Source organism: Trachypithecus francoisi, unplaced genomic scaffold (assembly GCF_009764315.1).
Source record: "Trachypithecus francoisi isolate TF-2019V2 unplaced genomic scaffold, Tfra_2.0 Lachesis_group1, whole genome shotgun sequence".
In the NCBI taxonomy this organism is placed as follows: Eukaryota; Metazoa; Chordata; class Mammalia; order Primates; family Cercopithecidae; genus Trachypithecus; species Trachypithecus francoisi.
Window position 1 is genome coordinate 30,250,457 of NW_022681454.1, and position 17,828 is coordinate 30,268,284.

At 40.7% G+C, this 17,828-nt stretch overlaps 1 protein-coding gene across 1 annotated transcript in view; it reads left to right on the forward strand.

Annotated features, from left to right (window-relative positions):
* The first annotated feature begins 932 nt into the window (after window positions 1-932).
* PCDH7 (protocadherin 7) overlaps window positions 933-17,828 on the forward strand; it is a 428,925-nt gene continuing 412,029 nt past the window's right edge. Inside the window, 2 exon segments of the mRNA XM_033213939.1 lie at window positions 933-2,890; window positions 2,893-4,307. Coding sequence (XP_033069830.1) covers window positions 1,135-2,890; window positions 2,893-4,307 — 3,171 coding nt within the window. The 5' untranslated portion in view covers window positions 933-1,134.

A 17,828-nucleotide genomic window follows, 5' to 3' on the forward strand; every position in this document is an offset into this window, starting at 1 on the left:
GAGAGAGAAAGGGAGGGAGGGAGGGGAGGGATCGAGAGAGAGCGGGGAGAGAGAGAGAGAGAGGCTGCAATCTCCTCCCTGAATCGCGCACAGCGCTGCAGATCCCACTGCTCCGACATGCGGGCCGAATGCAGGTGAGAAAAGGCACGGACTCTGCGGCTGCGAACCCAAACTTGGGCACCGCACGGTGCGCACTGCTCAGCCTTCGCCCCCGCGGGCGAAAGACTGCTGCGGTTTCAGGCGGCGGCTTCGTGACTAATGACCTTGCACAGAGTTGTTAAGAAAAAAGAGAAACCCGCGCTCTCCGGGGTGAAAAGGGACTGACTCTCTGGGCGTCTCTGAAGATGGCTCGGGCTTCTCTTTGGCGCGCCGGGGGGACCCGGACGCGGACCGCGCTGTGACGCGAGTAGTCTCCACTGCACCGTGCCCGAAGCGACGTGCCGGGGGATTTTTCATTCTCTATCTCTTGACTGGCTCCCCTGCTGCCTGAGCAGAGTCGGAGTTGAGACTGGCTTGTTGCTGGCCCCAGCGCCTGGTGCAGGAAGCGACTCACGTTTGCCTGGGCGGCCGGAGTCGAGCAGAGCCTGGGTTTGGAGTGAGTGCCTGGAACGTGAATTGGACTCAACTCGAGTAGCAGCAAAGACCGGCGGGCTGGCAGGCGGGGGAGGCTGCAGGCTCGTTCCCCACCTCTTCCCAGCCCCACTGCCCGTCTGCCGGAGCGGTTCTGGCCCCTTCCGACAGAGCAGGGACGAGAGCCGGGGATTCTCCGCCCGCTGCGGGAATGACTCTGGGTGGGGGGGCGCCGAACCCGCGGCGCGCAGTGTCCCGTGAACTGTGAGTACTGCGACTGAACGGCGGCCGGCGGGCGGGCGATTAGCACCCATTGCATGAATTATGAAACAATAACTTTCGGAAGAAGCAGGAGGAAAAAAAAAAGCATCTATCTCTGCCCTCCCACCCCCATTCCCGGCCGACTCTCCACGCCGCTTTTGCCCCCTCCCTCCCCTCTCTCTCGCTCCTTCCTTTCCGGGAGAGGGGAGAGGACTGGGAGGAGGGCAGGCGGCCGGCCCCGCAGGAGGGGGGCGCCGAGGGGGCTGTGGTTAGAAGGAGCAGTAGCAGCAGCAGCAGGAGAAGATGCTGAGGATGCGGACCGCGGGATGGGCGCGCGGCTGGTGCTTGGGCTGTTGCCTCCTCCTGCCGCTCTCGCTCAGCCTGGCGGCCGCCAAGCAGCTCCTCCGGTACCGGCTGGCCGAGGAGGGCCCCGCCGACGTCCGCATCGGCAACGTGGCTTCAGACCTGGGCATCGTGACCGGATCGGGTGAGGTGACTTTCAGCCTGGAGTCCGGCTCCGAGTACCTGAAGATCGACAACCTCACGGGCGAGCTGAGCACGAGCGAGCGGCGCATCGACCGCGAGAAGCTGCCCCAGTGTCAGATGATCTTCGACGAGAACGAGTGCTTCCTGGACTTCGAGGTGTCGGTGATCGGGCCCTCGCAGAGCTGGGTGGACCTGTTTGAGGGTCGGGTCATCGTGCTCGACATCAACGACAACACGCCCACCTTCCCGTCGCCCGTGCTCACGCTCACGGTGGAGGAGAACCGGCCGGTGGGCACACTCTACCTGCTGCCCACCGCCACTGACCGCGACTTCGGCCGCAACGGCATCGAGCGCTACGAGCTGCTCCAGGAGCCGGGAGGCGGCGGCAGCGGCGGCGAGAGCCGGCGCGCTGGGGCGGCCGACAGCGCCCCCTATCCCGGGGGCGGCGGGAACGGCGCGAGCGGCGGCGGCTCGGGAGGCTCCAAGCGGCGGCTGGACGCACCAGAGGGCGGCGGCGGCACCAACCCCGGCGGCCGCAGCAGCGTGTTCGAGCTGCAGGTGGCAGACACCCCGGATGGCGAGAAGCAGCCGCAGCTGATCGTGAAGGGGGCGCTGGACCGCGAGCAGCGCGACTCCTACGAGCTGACCCTGCGGGTGCGCGACGGCGGCGACCCGCCTCGCTCCTCGCAGGCCATCCTACGGGTCCTCATCACCGACGTGAACGACAACAGCCCCCGCTTCGAGAAGAGCGTGTACGAGGCCGACTTGGCTGAGAACAGCGCCCCGGGGACCCCCATCCTGCAACTGCGCGCAGCTGACTTGGACGTGGGGGTCAATGGGCAGATCGAGTACGTGTTCGGGGCGGCCACTGAGTCGGTGAGGCGACTGCTGCGCCTTGACGAGACGTCCGGCTGGCTCAGCGTCCTGCATCGGATCGACCGCGAGGAGGTGAACCAGCTGCGCTTCACGGTCATGGCCCGCGACCGTGGGCAGCCCCCCAAGACCGACAAGGCCACCGTAGTCCTTAACATCAAAGACGAGAATGACAATGTGCCATCCATTGAAATCCGCAAGATTGGGCGCATCCCCCTCAAGGACGGGGTGGCCAATGTGGCCGAGGACGTTCTGGTCGACACCCCCATCGCTCTGGTGCAGGTGTCCGACCGAGACCAAGGCGAGAACGGGGTGGTCACCTGTACCGTGGTGGGCGACGTGCCCTTCCAGCTCAAGCCAGCCAGCGACACCGAGGGCGACCAGAACAAGAAAAAGTACTTTTTGCACACCTCGACCCCTCTGGACTATGAGACCACCCGGGAGTTCAACGTGGTCATCGTGGCGGTGGACTCAGGCAGCCCCAGCCTCTCGAGCAACAACTCCCTGATTGTGAAGGTGGGAGACACGAACGACAACCCGCCTGTGTTCGGCCAGTCGGTGGTGGAGGTTTACTTCCCTGAGAACAACATCCCGGGCGAGAGGGTGGCCACAGTGCTGGCGACAGACGCAGACAGCGGAAAGAACGCTGAGATCGCCTACTCCCTGGACTCCTCTGTGATGGGGATCTTTGCCATCGATCCGATTCTGGGGACATCCTGGTCAATACGGTGCTGGACCGCGAGCAGACTGACAGGTATGAGTTTAAAGTTAACGCCAAAGACAAAGGCATACCCGTGCTGCAGGGCAGCACTACGGTGATTGTGCAGGTGGCTGATAAGAATGACAATGACCCTAAGTTTATGCAGGACGTCTTCACCTTTTATGTGAAAGAAAACTTGCAGCCCAACAGCCCTGTGGGGATGGTCACCGTGATGGATGCTGACAAGGGGCGGAATGCAGAGATGAGTCTGTACATAGAGGAGAACAATAACATTTTTTCTATTGAAAATGACACGGGAACCATTTACTCCACAATGTCTTTTGACCGGGAACATCAGACCACATACACTTTCAGAGTCAAGGCTGTGGATGGGGGAGATCCTCCCAGATCTGCCACAGCTACAGTCTCGCTTTTTGTGATGGATGAAAATGACAATGCTCCCACAGTTACCCTTCCCAAAAACATTTCCTACACTTTACTGCCACCTTCGAGTAATGTCAGGACAGTAGTAGCTACAGTGTTGGCAACAGACAGTGACGATGGCATCAATGCAGACTTGAACTACAGCATTGTGGGAGGGAATCCCTTCAAGCTGTTTGAAATTGATCCCACTAGTGGTGTGGTTTCCTTAGTGGGAAAACTCACCCAAAAGCATTATGGCTTGCACAGGTTGGTGGTGCAAGTGAATGACAGTGGGCAGCCTTCCCAGTCCACCACGACTCTGGTGCATGTGTTTGTCAATGAAAGTGTTTCTAATGCAACTGTGATTGACTCCCAGATAGCTAGAAGTTTGCACACCCCACTCACCCAGGATATAGCTGGCGACCCAAGCTATGAAATTAGCAAACAGAGACTCAGTATTGTCATTGGCGTGGTTGCTGGCATTATGACGGTGATTCTAATCATCTTAATTGTAGTGATGGCAAGGTACTGCAGGTCCAAAACTAAAAATGGCTATGAAGCTGGCAAAAAAGATCACGAAGACTTTTTTACACCCCAACAGCATGACAAATCTAAAAAGCCTAAAAAGGACAAGAAAAACAAAAAATCTAAGCAGCCTCTCTACAGCAGCATTGTCACTGTAGAGGCTTCTAAACCAAATGGACAGAGGTATGATAGTGTCAATGAGAAGCTGTCAGATAGCCCAAGCATGGGGCGATATAGATCCGTTAATGGTGGGCCTGGCAGTCCTGACCTGGCAAGGCATTACAAATCTAGTTCCCCATTGCCTACTGTTCAGCTTCATCCCCAGTCACCAACTGCGGGAAAAAAGCACCAGGCCGTACAAGATCTACCACCAGCCAACACATTTGTGGGAGCAGGAGACAACATTTCAATTGGATCAGATCACTGCTCTGAGTACAGCTGTCAAACCAATAACAAGTACAGCAAACAGGTAAGATGCATCCCAAATATATTTAAACATCCCTGGGAGGGTTAATAACTCTGAGACAGATTATCTTCTGTAAGGTTTTGTCTTCTCGTTTTTAAAGTTATTAAAATTTTAACAGTAGGAATTTAATGTTAATTTTTGCACCATTAATTTAGCAAAGGCCATCTGCAAGAGGTGTACCACTGTATTTTGCAAGTTAGAATTAAGGTTCACTGAACTACTGAAGGAAGTATTCAGAGTAGGCAGTGTTTTATAGTTCTCTTTGCACTTGACATCCCTGATTCATACTACATTTTTTGTTTCCAGAATAAATATTCCTGTATTATTTAGATAGTTAGTTTTCACCTGAAATTATTTTTCTTTTGTGGCAACTAAGTGGATAATTGCATCCAGAGAAAAACTTTCTAAAGTTACTACTGGTGTCTATGCAAATTGGATACCATAAAAGTTTTAACTATGTTATTTACAATGTAGGATTTTACAGATAAATAGATGCTGAATCATGCAGACGTAGTACTAAGTCTGAGATATTGAAATACTGACTACTTTGATGAAAATGCTGGTTTAAAAATATTTACTGATATGCAAATATCATGCAAAACACCACTTTCAATCTTTTATATCTATAATAATCGATACCTATAACAATTAGTATTCGATAATGATATGCAGTCACCATTTGCATACTTCCTGTTTGGTATTAAAAGTTTACAAACAAAAATACATTGCATGAGCCATTTATTATTTAAGCCAAGTCATGAAAGTATTCATGATTGATGTACTGTCTGCAAGACTATTTTGGCATGCATTATGATATATTGAGAATGTAAAGATTATGTGGAATATTTGACATAATTGTTTCTCAGTGAAATGTAGAAACAGTAAAAAATACATATATTCTGAGGTGGAACTTAAGCAAAACTGAAATTTATTTTTGAAAATTTTCCTTGTGTGATATACAATCCTCAGAAAGTTTACTTTGTATACCCACCAAAGTTTGCCACACATAAATAAGATCTTTGCAAAGGGCTGTGTCTCATGGTACAGCAACCTCAGCTAATAAAACATTACGTATTTCTTACTGTCAGAACCCATCTCAAGAAACACAGTTATGACTGTCAATCTAATTTCTATTACATATGCTTTGCATGTGGAATGTGGACTCTGAGAAGAACTGAGGCCAAGGAAAAAGTTATTTTATAGCCTCATTGAAGATGTTATAGAAAGAGATATTAATTCTTTATTGCTTTCATGACTGCTGAAATTAGTTTTTTAAATAAATATTTTCTATGTATAGTACTTTACTGTAGCTATTCAGATAAGGAGGAACAGTCTGAATATGCTTTTATATCTAATAACAAATGCAATCCAAGAAAACACCAGTTTGAACTACATTTGCATTAAATGGCTTTTGAAGATATGTCCTTTGGTGTATATGAATTTGAATTATTTATTTATTTTAAACCAACATTTAACATAGTGGAGTGTTTATATCTGTTGTATTATTGTGTTACATGGAGTTAGAAGCTGATTTTTGTATTGTTTTGGTGCTTTTATCAGTTTTGCAAACAAGGAAGATTCTAGCTAAAATGGTAGCACTTTTTACAGATTACTTATAAACACCCCAAAATAAATTGAGATTTGTAGACATTTCTCTAGAAAATAGTAACACGTAATGCAAAGGAGTGTGAAGAGCTCTGTCTGCAGAATATTTACATCTCGGTTCTTATCCTAATGGTACTTCTGTCCTGTGGCTGGATAGCATTTGCATTCTAAATTGTGTAATCTTATGCTTTTGAGCGGACATATCAAGTGACACTTTTACCGATATTTTATGCAAACAGTTCGTATGTTCTGTGCTGTCACTTAAGCTTCATTTGGCTCATCAGATGAGGTTAGCTCTATGTTCTTGAATATTTAAAACAGCTAATATCAAGACTGTTGGCATCCTATTTGAAAGGCAAAGTGATATGCTTATAAATAAACTAATATATGGTGTTAGCCTCTTAACTGAGTAAAGCAGTCCATATTCCAAAAGAGAAAACCCTCAAAGCAATTGGAATGAATCACACAGTTTGCCAAAAGTGACTTTGGAAAACTTTTCTGTCATTAGGTATTCAAAAGAAGTATACACTTTTAATCACAAGTAAATAGCTGACCTAAAATGAAATAAAGGCAAATGAAACACATTCCCCTTAATGTAATTAGTAATAGTAATGGATATGCTTCATCTTCTCAATATTACTGTCAGGGGACAAGGGATCCATTTACAAAGTTACATTCCATTTTGACATCTGACATAAATAGAATGCTTTTTGTTCTGCTTTTTGTTTGTGCCATAAGTAGATAATTTCCTATTTTTATTTTTAAAATATATGCACTTTAATTTTTACGGAACTGCCAAAATATATTTTCTTTGATTAAACCTGATTTAATAAAAGAAAAAAAAAGAATACAGGTTTTCGCGGTAATTTCCTTCTTTTGATAAATGGATTTATCTAAGGTAAAATTAGACCGTTGTATTCTTTCAATTCCATATAGCAGGGTCTAATTTAAAAATTGAGATTTCATTTTACATAAAGCCTTCATTTTATTTATAGTTTTCCTGAATTGCCTTATTGCAGTTCTTTATTTGTGAAAAAATTCAAGTGATGTTTCTTAAGAATGTTATCTTTATGAAAATTAGACATTTTAAAATGTTGTACCTAAGTCCTGTTGTTTTCATTATAATAGGTTAAACAGCTTTGTAGAAATGGAAGTTTGAAAATGATACTCTCCCTTAACCTCTTACTTTTTGTTTTGTTTACATAGACTTGAGAGGCATTCAAATCAAGCTTCTATAGTTACTCTTTGGCAGACTCTAGGAGATGTGTGTGGTAGAGTTGCTGGAATTATTTCCAAAATTCACACTTTAGAAAAACTCACTGATGATGTAGCCCAAGTTTTCATAGTTCATACCTTTGCATTTCAAACAAAAGCCTTTGCTCTCAACTAAATAATGTGTTTAGTTGAGCAAAATGTGGATCATTGACAGCATTACTGATATTAAGTATCCACTTTTCTGTTTCATTCTTCCTTGGTAAAGCTAGTCTTGGTCGTTGTTAAACTTTTGTGAACTAGAAGTACAAATGTGCTTTTCATTCATAACATAAAGGCAAATGCATTCTATTTTTCTGTTTAAGTCTTAGGTATTTTACTATGTGCTAAGCATTTTTCAGTTTTCTTTTAAAATAATGTAATCCCCCCAAAGAGTAATAGTATGAAAAGTACAGTTACTATTTTGCTTATTATTCTCGAATTCTATTGAGCTTATCCTTGATATGCTGTTATTTAGATAATGCACTTACAAGTAAAAATTTTATTGTATTTAGTAAATGTAAAGTAAGGTAATTTATTTTTGGCAAGAACTTAGCTTGAATAAACATCCATTTTAAAATCCATTTGCAGCTGATCCTGAAATACAAATAATTTACATTAACTTCAGTGACAGTTTCACAGTTTGTCTTCATAATGTTCTCTTTAATGATCAAATTATGTTCAATATATTCATTGTATACTTAGTGAAAAAATATGGGAGAACTTATCTTTTTAATTGCTTCAATTTTGGAAGCAAATGGTTGACTTGCTAAGCAATAAGAAAACTAAATATCAATTCATTTATGTTTGTGTGTGTGGGTGTGTATGCATGTGTATATATATACGTATATATATATAGAGAGAGAGAGAGAGTATTTATATATATTCTTTAGTGGAAATGCATCTACATAGTGATGCCAACCATAGCTTCCAGTGCTTATTATGTAAGCATAATTTTTACAATGTGTTTCTCCTGTCTATAACCAAGGATGTTTTCATAAGGCACAATGAATCTGCGTATGGTGAAATTTCTGTTACATTTGGCCTGATACCATAAGCAAAAGACTAATAGCTGATGGAAGTTAGGCTGTGTCTTTACTCATCTAGTAAAGCAACATTATCTGGATCTCTGGATGTCTATGAAATAAGAAAAATGTCATCCATTGATTTGATCAGCAATGAATTTGCCAATTTATATGGAAGTCCTCATGATTATTTGAACCTTATCCAAAACTTATCCTAAACCAATTAATGACTTAGCTATAAGAACACAAAATCAGTTTAAATACTTTAATAAATCATCTAGTACAATAAATAGAGCAAAATCATTTTTTCTTATCTATCTTTGAGTAATTACATATCTCATATGTGGAAAGGCATGAACAAGGTTTATATCACAAACTGTACACACAGAGACATATACACACATATTCATGCATACCATTTATAGCTGTATTAGTCTTATTTAGTCATGATGTTTATAGATTATTATGTGAAAATATCTGAACTTATACAGAATGTTGAAATGAAATATACTATAATCAACATTTTAATGACTGTACCTAAAATCACTAACATCATCACATTTTAGAATTATGAGGTGTTAAACAGTCCCCTCATTTTAATAGAAGAGGAGACTGAGGCCCAGCATGAAAGAGTGACTTGATTGGGATTACAAAATTATCGGGGATATAATGTGAACTAGAGTCCAGGTTATGGAATGTAGTGGCCAGTATTCTTATTTATCTGATCATATCACCTTTGGGGGGAAAAAACTGAATTTCTGTAACTTTCTCTGTATTTCAATTGCAGTAGAAATCTGTTGAAATTTACTTACTTATGTATGACTATATATTTGGCTATGAAGATTGACATCTTTACAATAGACTATAATTCTGCTTTAGGCTCCAGTTCTTCTGTGTAAAATTATCTAGGAAAATATAATTCAAAATGTACAGAATTTTAAAAGAAGTTAATAATTCTTTTCCCTTATGTAAGATTGTAATTGATAACATACAGTAAAATATCTTAACATGGTTAAGAACGTATATTCTGTTGACAGAATTTTTAATATTAGCACAACAGTGATAACAGACATAAGTTCCTTCCTAGCATTTAGTATATTTCAATAAAAATTCACTTAAATAGAAAAGAATTAAAACATTCCACACATTATGTGTGAAACATTTTATGCATTCTAATTGTAATAATCTTTTACCTTTTCCATCAATATTGATAATTACTTTTGGCTTCTGGGCTTGTTCGCATTTTATCAACTTTGCACATACATTTTCTTTTAGTAGCATCCTTAACACACAGTCATACACGAATGTTTTCTCTTAATTTGTTTTCTAGCAAGCTTTTAGAAGAATTCAGTTGGATTGCTTCCTTGGTAGGCAGTTAGCCAATCTAGCGTACTAGATTCTAAATTTGCACAGTGACAAAATATAAATTATTGAATCTATTAATTTTAAACATAAAATCTGAACTATTTTTAAAACTAAATATCGTGTGACAAAGACATTACTTCATCATAGCAATCTACTCCATTAGACAATTTAACATCTTTTCTTTCCTGGGAGGGTGTGGTGGTGGAGGTTATGTAGGAGATTTAGTATAATATAACGAATTTTGTGTAAAATAGTTATGTATAAGGAGTATATAATCGATTTCTAGACTATGGCAAGGTTTCCCATTCATTTATTTACTATGACTCTAAAGAAATAGTAAGAACTGTTCCCATACATCTAGCGTAAGCTTTGCTTTTCTTATTTTTAAAAAAAATCCTTAGAATCTTTTCTAAAGCAGTGACTCTTTTGCGGTACATTACACAGTGTTTTATTTAGCATTAGTGTTGTGGGAAAAATCACATTCTAAGAAGAATTTAGCTGAACCCACTAAAACTAATCTTAATTATCACTTCTGGTGAATTAATGTTTTAAAGGCGGAATAAAGGTTTATTTTCAGGAATGTAGTGATGTTTGTATTGAACTCTAATGCTGTGTACAAACAAAAAGCTATTAAAACTCCCAAATAGGATTCCTCTGACAAGTTAACTTCCCCCACCCCCAATCATATTTATTATTTACAAACACAAAATTGGCATTAAAGTTTTTCTCTGCTCCTAATTCTCTACTATAGCTTTCCAATTGGGCATAAGACATTGGGGGAATTTTCTTTATCGATTTTTTTTTTACCTGCATAAATCTTTATTTTCCTTCTTTCAGATGCGTCTACATCCATACATTACTGTGTTTGGCTGAATTCCACTCTAATATGATGCTCCATTATACACCATACTGTGATGACCTTTCTACTCCGAAACCTGCTGGAGCCTGCCCTTGACCGTGGGGTGTCAGCCAATCACTGCTTGTTCCACTTGTTGTACATTTTATGTTTGAGTCTTTTTCTTTCTCATATGCGGAAAAATAGTATGAAAATAAAATAAATATATGAAATAGTATTAATGCAGGAATGTGCTACTGATGGATGTCTGAGTCACTAGGAATTCCATTCTTAAAGAGGCGGTTAGTACCTATTAGACTCAATAGTGACGTCTTAAAAAAATCCAAAAACATATTGCAACAATAAGTTTGAGACTTTGTGTGAACAAAGGGAAATTCACTGTCTTATGCCTTTGTCTTTAATACATTAAATACTGATTTTGAATAAAAATCTAAATTGATCAATATTTTTACGTGCCGTGTAATCACAGGCCAGTCAGATAGTTCTGTTAGGGTGAAGGATAATACCTTTTGCTCATTCTGTGCATGTATTTTTAAATGCTGTTTTGTGTGTTTGTGTGTTTCCATATATATATATATATATATATATATATATATATATGCTAGAACTTTGAGCAATATTTATAAAATATTATCTGTAAAGCAAGTTTGAGAAACTAATTTTTATATTTATAATGGGCACGGATTGACTTTTTTCTTAATTTTGAAATAGACCAAAATATTTATATCATTTTTGAATTTATTTTTTAATTCCTTAAGAAAATTTAGAACTTTTCCATTTGATTTGCTAAAGTCACTGTAGTCACATTCAGAAGGAATATGTGGCTTTCTCTTCTTTATGGACTATATTCATCAGAAGTCCATATTTATTAAACATCCTGTTTGATGTCAGATAACATAAACTCAAGCAGCTTCAAATAGTTCAATATGTTGCATATTGTTAAGAGAGTAAGTGACTGAATTTTAGTTGTATAAGCAATATTATAGGTAGGTCAGGGAGTCCTCTGCATGGCCCCTCTATCTCTTTATGTTTATATGTTTATGTCTTTATTTGTTATGTCATATGTGTTTATGAGCCTAGAAAATAAGTGTTCCATATGTAACATTTAATAATTTTATAATACATACTATGCTGACTGCCCTATTAGAATTTTCCATAAATTTTGGAAGTAAGAATGCCAGATTCTCAAGATCTTTTGGTGAATCACTCTCAATATAAGAGCTGTTTAATACAAATAAATAAATAAATATTGGAAGGACATTGGAAGTGATAGGAAATGCGCTATAACCCCTGTGAATCTCTAATGTATACCTGAAGATTTTTATTTCATAAGCTGTGTATTTAATCTCACAAAAGGGGAATTTTCAGAAACATCATTGCAAATACAGTAAGATTTCTGTATAAAACTTAATTATCCTTAACCTCCCATTTTGTTTTGGATACAAGGACTAGTGTGAAAGGAACCTGTACCAATGTCTGCTTCTTGAAAATGCTTGTTTTCCTCATTCCAAGTAGTAAACGTCACTAGACATACTTCAAATGTAAATCCTGTAACAAGTCACATCAACTGAAAAACAAATTACAGAAAAAACAAAGTCTAGAATTTTGGGTTAATTTAATGTGCAATCACATAGAAGTGACATTTATGAATACGTTCACAAAGAAGAACATTGTAGGTTAGCATTTTCTAAATAGGTTGCAACACACTCTTGAAGTATGAATCAATTTATTGAGTCTCTACCACAATTGGAAAAGTACAAAGTAAAATAGAAAAATATAGAGTACATCACCCATAGTAACAGTAAATACTGTCTTGTGCAATTTTTGTTTCAGTTGTGTTTGTGTGGAGGTGTGTGTTTCTGTTCTTGGTTGTTACGTTAAAAATCTGTCTTACTGTGGAAGCAGTCGAAAATGTTTGAGAACCAGCACTCTAGACCGGGGTAGGAAGTTATGGCTATTTACTGTTATGATTGGAAAAACATAGTAAATCAAAGCAGGAAAAAAAAAAAAATGCTAACACTCCCAAGGATTTTAGTGTACTATTAAGCTCATTCAGAATGATCAACAGCATGCTGATTACAGCAACATTTATCAGCAGCAGAAAGCTTTTGAGAAGTCTGTTATCATTCCTCTACTATTCTTGTGATTAAAAAAAAAATCTTTGAACACAGGCCATTGTTTTATTAAACAGATACAGACTCCCAGTCCCCCTTTCCAGTCCCTTAACACGCCCAGCGCCTCCCCAATTACCCGTCACCCAGTTGTTGCTATCAAACTCAGGTCTCTAGGTCAGTAAGTCTCCTTTGTAATTACTGGAACGTACCATTTACGGAAGTGCCTGTGGACAGTGGACAGATGAAGACAGAGCAAACCACATATTATTCTATATATTTTAGCATGTGGATGTTTTATTTTAAACTAGAAGACAATAGTTAATTCTCCATTTCAAAATCTGAGAAGGAATATGAGATGCTAGAGACTGGTCTATTTTAGAGTAGTTCATCCTTTGGGTAACGTTTCCTTGATCTATCAGTAGTGGTCCTGGTACTAAAAGAATAGTAAGATAGAGTCTTTGGCCTCAGGGAATTAATGTATTATGAAGATGATAACAGGGCAGAAAAAAAATAGTTTATTTTATTTAGAAATTTTATTTTTTTAAGATACAAATGTCTCATTATGTTGCCCAGGTTGGATTCGAACCCCTGGCCTCAGGGGATCCTTCTGCCTCAGCCTCCGAGTAGCTGGGAGTACAGGTGTCCACCACGACAGTGGGCAGAAAAATAAGAGTTTATATTTGTATCATGCCTCTTATGTTTCAAAACATTGAATGCGTGTTTGCTTACTTGTACCTCAGAACAAGCTGTGAGGAAGACCACCAGTATTTTGAGGTGAGGATACTGAAATAATGAACAGCTTTTTCACGACTCTGATGGAACTAGCTAGCTTAATAACCTTATAATGTCTATGAAAAAATATTCGGTCATAATTCAAGAGTACCGAAAACATTTGAGGGAAGTTTTGAAATGTATGTTCGGAATATAGAAAAATTCCTTAAAACAGGTGCAGTTCTTCAAACTTTTTGGGTCACAAACTGCACTTCATACTACAAAACAAAAACAAAACAAAAAAAAAACAAAAAAAAAACACTTGCTGGTATAATTTGGGATCCAATTTTCAACTAGGCTTATAAACTACAGCCACATATGTGATTAAAAAACAAAACCCTCAAGAATTAGGCAAATCACTTTATAACTGTAACTTTATTTTTTAGGTTATCTTAAAAGAAAACCTACCAAAGTCTTTTGGGAGCAATTCCACAGTGGGAAACATCTCTCTGGGAATAATTTTCTATCTGCAACTTTGCAAAACACTTTCTTTGATGTGCCTGATTTTTTTAATCCATTCGTTTTCTAGAAAATGTATTAATCTTCTGTAGCTTTTTTTTTTTTTTTTTTTTTTTGAGATGGAGTCTGGCTCGGTGGCTCAGGCTGGAGTGGAGCAGCACAGCCTCGGCTTAATTCAACCTCTGCCCCTCAGGTTCAAGTGATTCTCCTGCCTCAAACTCCCTACTAGCTGGGATTACAGGTGCTTGCCACCATGCCTGGCTAATTTTTTGTATTTTTAGTAGAAATGGGATTTCACCATGTTGGTCAGGCTGGTCTCAAACTCCTGACCTCAAGTGATCAACCCACCTCGGCATCCCAAAGTGCTGGGATTACAGGCATGAGCCACCACGCCTGGCCATGATTTTCTATATCTTTAGTACACACCGCAAAGCTTTGGAGTGAAGATACGGCAACAACTAGAATAAGTTCCCTGTCTTCGTACATAGGACAATTAAGAAATAATATATATGAGGCAAGGGAGACATGAAGCTCAGAGGGACTGCCCTCAAGTTTTTCTTGCCATCACAGTATTTCCAGTGTCCAGTAGAGTGCTGAGCTTAGAGGAGGCACTCATAAATGTTTGTTGAACAAATAAACAAAGGGCCTGGGCTTTGTTGCTAGGTAGCTTGCAGATCCATCCACATTGGATTGTTGGAATATGGTGTGGCTATTTTATATCAGGCTCTGGGAGCCTCATCGTTGCTGTTTTCTGCCCCAGCTGGGTGGGTGTCTCCAAGATGAAAGTCAGCCTGCTGTGTTGGCCGGAGTCCCTGCCTTCCTTGTGTGATGTGTGACCCTTGTTTCGGTAGCACATGGGCAATTCTCTGATCTCCTCACTTCCCTTCTTCTCCTTGGTGGTGTAAGCACGGAAGCCTTAGACAAGCTAAACTAAAGCAAATGTTTGAAGCAAGTAAGAGACACACTGGTCGTGCAGTACACTTTGACATTTTGAGGGGGTACTAAGAACAACCACAAAAACATACAGATTTTTAGCATTTTTCTGAATATCATTATCTGGAGAAGATATAGATACATGTGCACACAAACACACGCACGAATCTCTGTTTTCGTCAGTTGATATGTTCCTGCAGATATTATTCAGTCTAATGTCAGGCAGTCATTTTTTTTTTTGAGATGGAGTCTCGCTCTGTCGCCCAGGCTGGAGTGCAGTGGCGCAATCTCGGCTCACTGCAAGCTCCGCCTCCTGGGTTCCCGCCATTCTCCTGCCTCAGCCTCCCGAGTAGCTGGGACTACAGGCCCCCGCCACCTCCCCCAGCTAGTTTTTTGTATTTTTTTCTTTTCTTTTTTTTTTTTTTTGAGACGGAGTCTCGCTCTGTCACCCAGGCTGGAGTGCTGTGGCCTGATCTCAGCTCACTGCAAGCTCCGCCTCCCGGGTTCACGCCATTCTCCTGTCTCAGCCTCCCGGGTAGCTGGGACTACAGGCGCCGCCACGTCGCCCGGCTAGTTTTTTGTAGTTTTTAGTAGAGACGGGGTTTCACCGTGTTAGCCAGGATGGTCTCGATCTCCTGACCTCGTGATCCGCCCGTCTCGGCCTCCCAAAGTGCTGGGATTACAGGTTTGAGCCACCGCGCCCGGCCTTTTTTTGTATTTTTTAGTAGAGACGGGGTTTCACCGTGTTAGCCAGGATGGTCTCGATCTCCTGACCTCGTGATCTACCCGTCTGGGCCTCCCAAAGTGCTGGGATTACAGGCTTAAGCCACCGCGTCCAGCCAAGCAGTCATGTCTAAAGGTGAGGCGGGGCATATCTTGGTTTACTAAGCAAAGAGGAATATGCTGTATCTTGAGAGCAATGGGCAGTGATTTGAGAGTAGAGTGATGCCTTGCAACTGAAAGTCACTTCTAAGCAGCCCAGAATATTCGAAGGACTCCTCTTTTAAAGTGTAAACGACCATAAGTGATCTCTGAAGGAGTCTGGTTCAGCCTTTAGCTCGCTAGGGTGTAAGCTGCTCTAAGTGGATAACTAGATCAGTCACTCACAAAGATCAATAGTCCTTAAGAAACGGGAATTTTGATTGGGGCCTTGAGGAAAGATGGGTAACCTTGAGTAGCTTAGAAGACTGAGACTGTTAAGGTGTTTTGAATTCTAGTAAGGAGCTGGGGAGGTAGGGTGAGATTATATCAGAGAAGGATGTTCAAGCCTGACAAAAGCAAATGTTTGTGGCCTGGAATTTTGGACCAGGGCCTTGGTGATGCCAGTAAACATCATGCGATATGATTGCAAGATTAATGTGAAGAAGTAGGAAACCTTCACTTCCTCCCATTTAGACCAAGTGGCTTGTTTGGGCTTGGTTTTTGTTTTCAGACGAGAATATCCAGTCTAACTGCTTTGTCTCCATTCATTTTCTGCTCATACTTACGGGAGAAAGAGGGGAATAAAGAAGAAAAAGGGGAAAAAGAAAGTAGAAAAACTGCATGGCACCATACCTGCCTCCTCTCTACTGTTGTATTAGACAAGTGTAGTAAAAATAGTTACCACTTTTTAACACATTATTGCCACACCGTGGTTTCTTACCCTAACTTAACTGGAGGAAGCTGAAACTTAAAGAGGATAACAAAGGCCTTTTTTTCACTGTTGGAGGAAACTTGGAAACTACAAATGACAAAAATTTGTGGAATATTTAGAGCAGACCAGATGTAAAGGGCTCTCCTACCCCATACTGGTTGGATGGACTAAGTATTTCAATAATTTGAGAGATAATATATTTCATTTATATTAATATGTAATAGATAATATATTTCATTTATAAAAATATGTAAAAAATATAAATATATTTCATTCAACAATAAAGATTAAATGGAATTTAAACTATTTTTAATAAAAAAATCGGGATGAACTCATAATTCTCATAATGTGGTGTGGGGCTATGTTAACCAAGTGTAATAGACGTGTGATTTTTATCTGACATAAATGTCATTTTAAATGCAAGTTTTGCATGCCCCATTCTTAGAAATTCAGTTCTAGGAAGTCTGTTCTATAGCCTAGAAACCTGAGTTTTTAACACCAACCCCTCTTCTCCACTCTGATTGCAAAATGTAAGCTATGCTAGTGAAATTTGGAGTTAGAGCTTTTGAAATTCTTACCACCTTCTTACTGGTTTAGTCCTCAAAGGTCTCCGGAAACATAGAACACTAAAGCTGGATGAGGGAATCTAAATCTGCCTTCTAGCCCCAGCTCAGTCACTGATTGTCTGGTGTGACCTTGTGAAGTCCCCTTCAAGTCTTGAAGTCTCTGGAAGCTCCTCTTCTGTCACTTTAGATTATAACTCCTGCTCTGATTACATGACAGAGTTTATGGGAGTCATATAAACCATTTGCAACTTTTTGAAGCACTAAAGCAACTGAAGAGAATATTTCTAATTATGAATTTCTCTAACCTCTTTTTCAGCTGCATTTACACTTTTGGGGGCATTTTCAATATATTATATTTAAAATATAGTCTGGTTGCAGTGGCTCACACCTGTAATTTCAACACTTTGAGAGGCAAAGGTGAGAGGATCGCTTGAACCCAGGAGGTTGAGGCTGCAGTGGCCTGCGTTCACGCTGCTGCACTCCAGCCTGGGTAGCAGAGGGAGATCCTGTCTCAAAAAATATATATGTATACATATGTGTGTGTGTGTGTGTGTATGTGTTACACTTATCACTTGTTTGATCTTGTGATACTTTCTTATCCTAGTGACTGTCTTCAAAGTTACACTAATTTCAGATCAAGGTGCATCAACTGAGTGTGGGCTTCCATATATACCAATAGGCACTGGGTATAGTGAGAATGGCTTTCAGTGCTGTTGACATGTCCCTGGTAAAGATGGAGAGGTAAAGCTTTGTGTCATAAACTAGGTAGTATAGGAAACACTCACAATAATTTGATAATATTCTTTTATACAGTTAAAAAAATTCCAGGTTAGTAGAGAGAGTCTGAGTCTACTCAGGATGTTATAACAAAAATACCCCAGACCGGGTGTTAAACAACGGAAGTTAATTTTCTCTTGGTTTTGGAGGTTAGAAGTCTCAAGTCAAG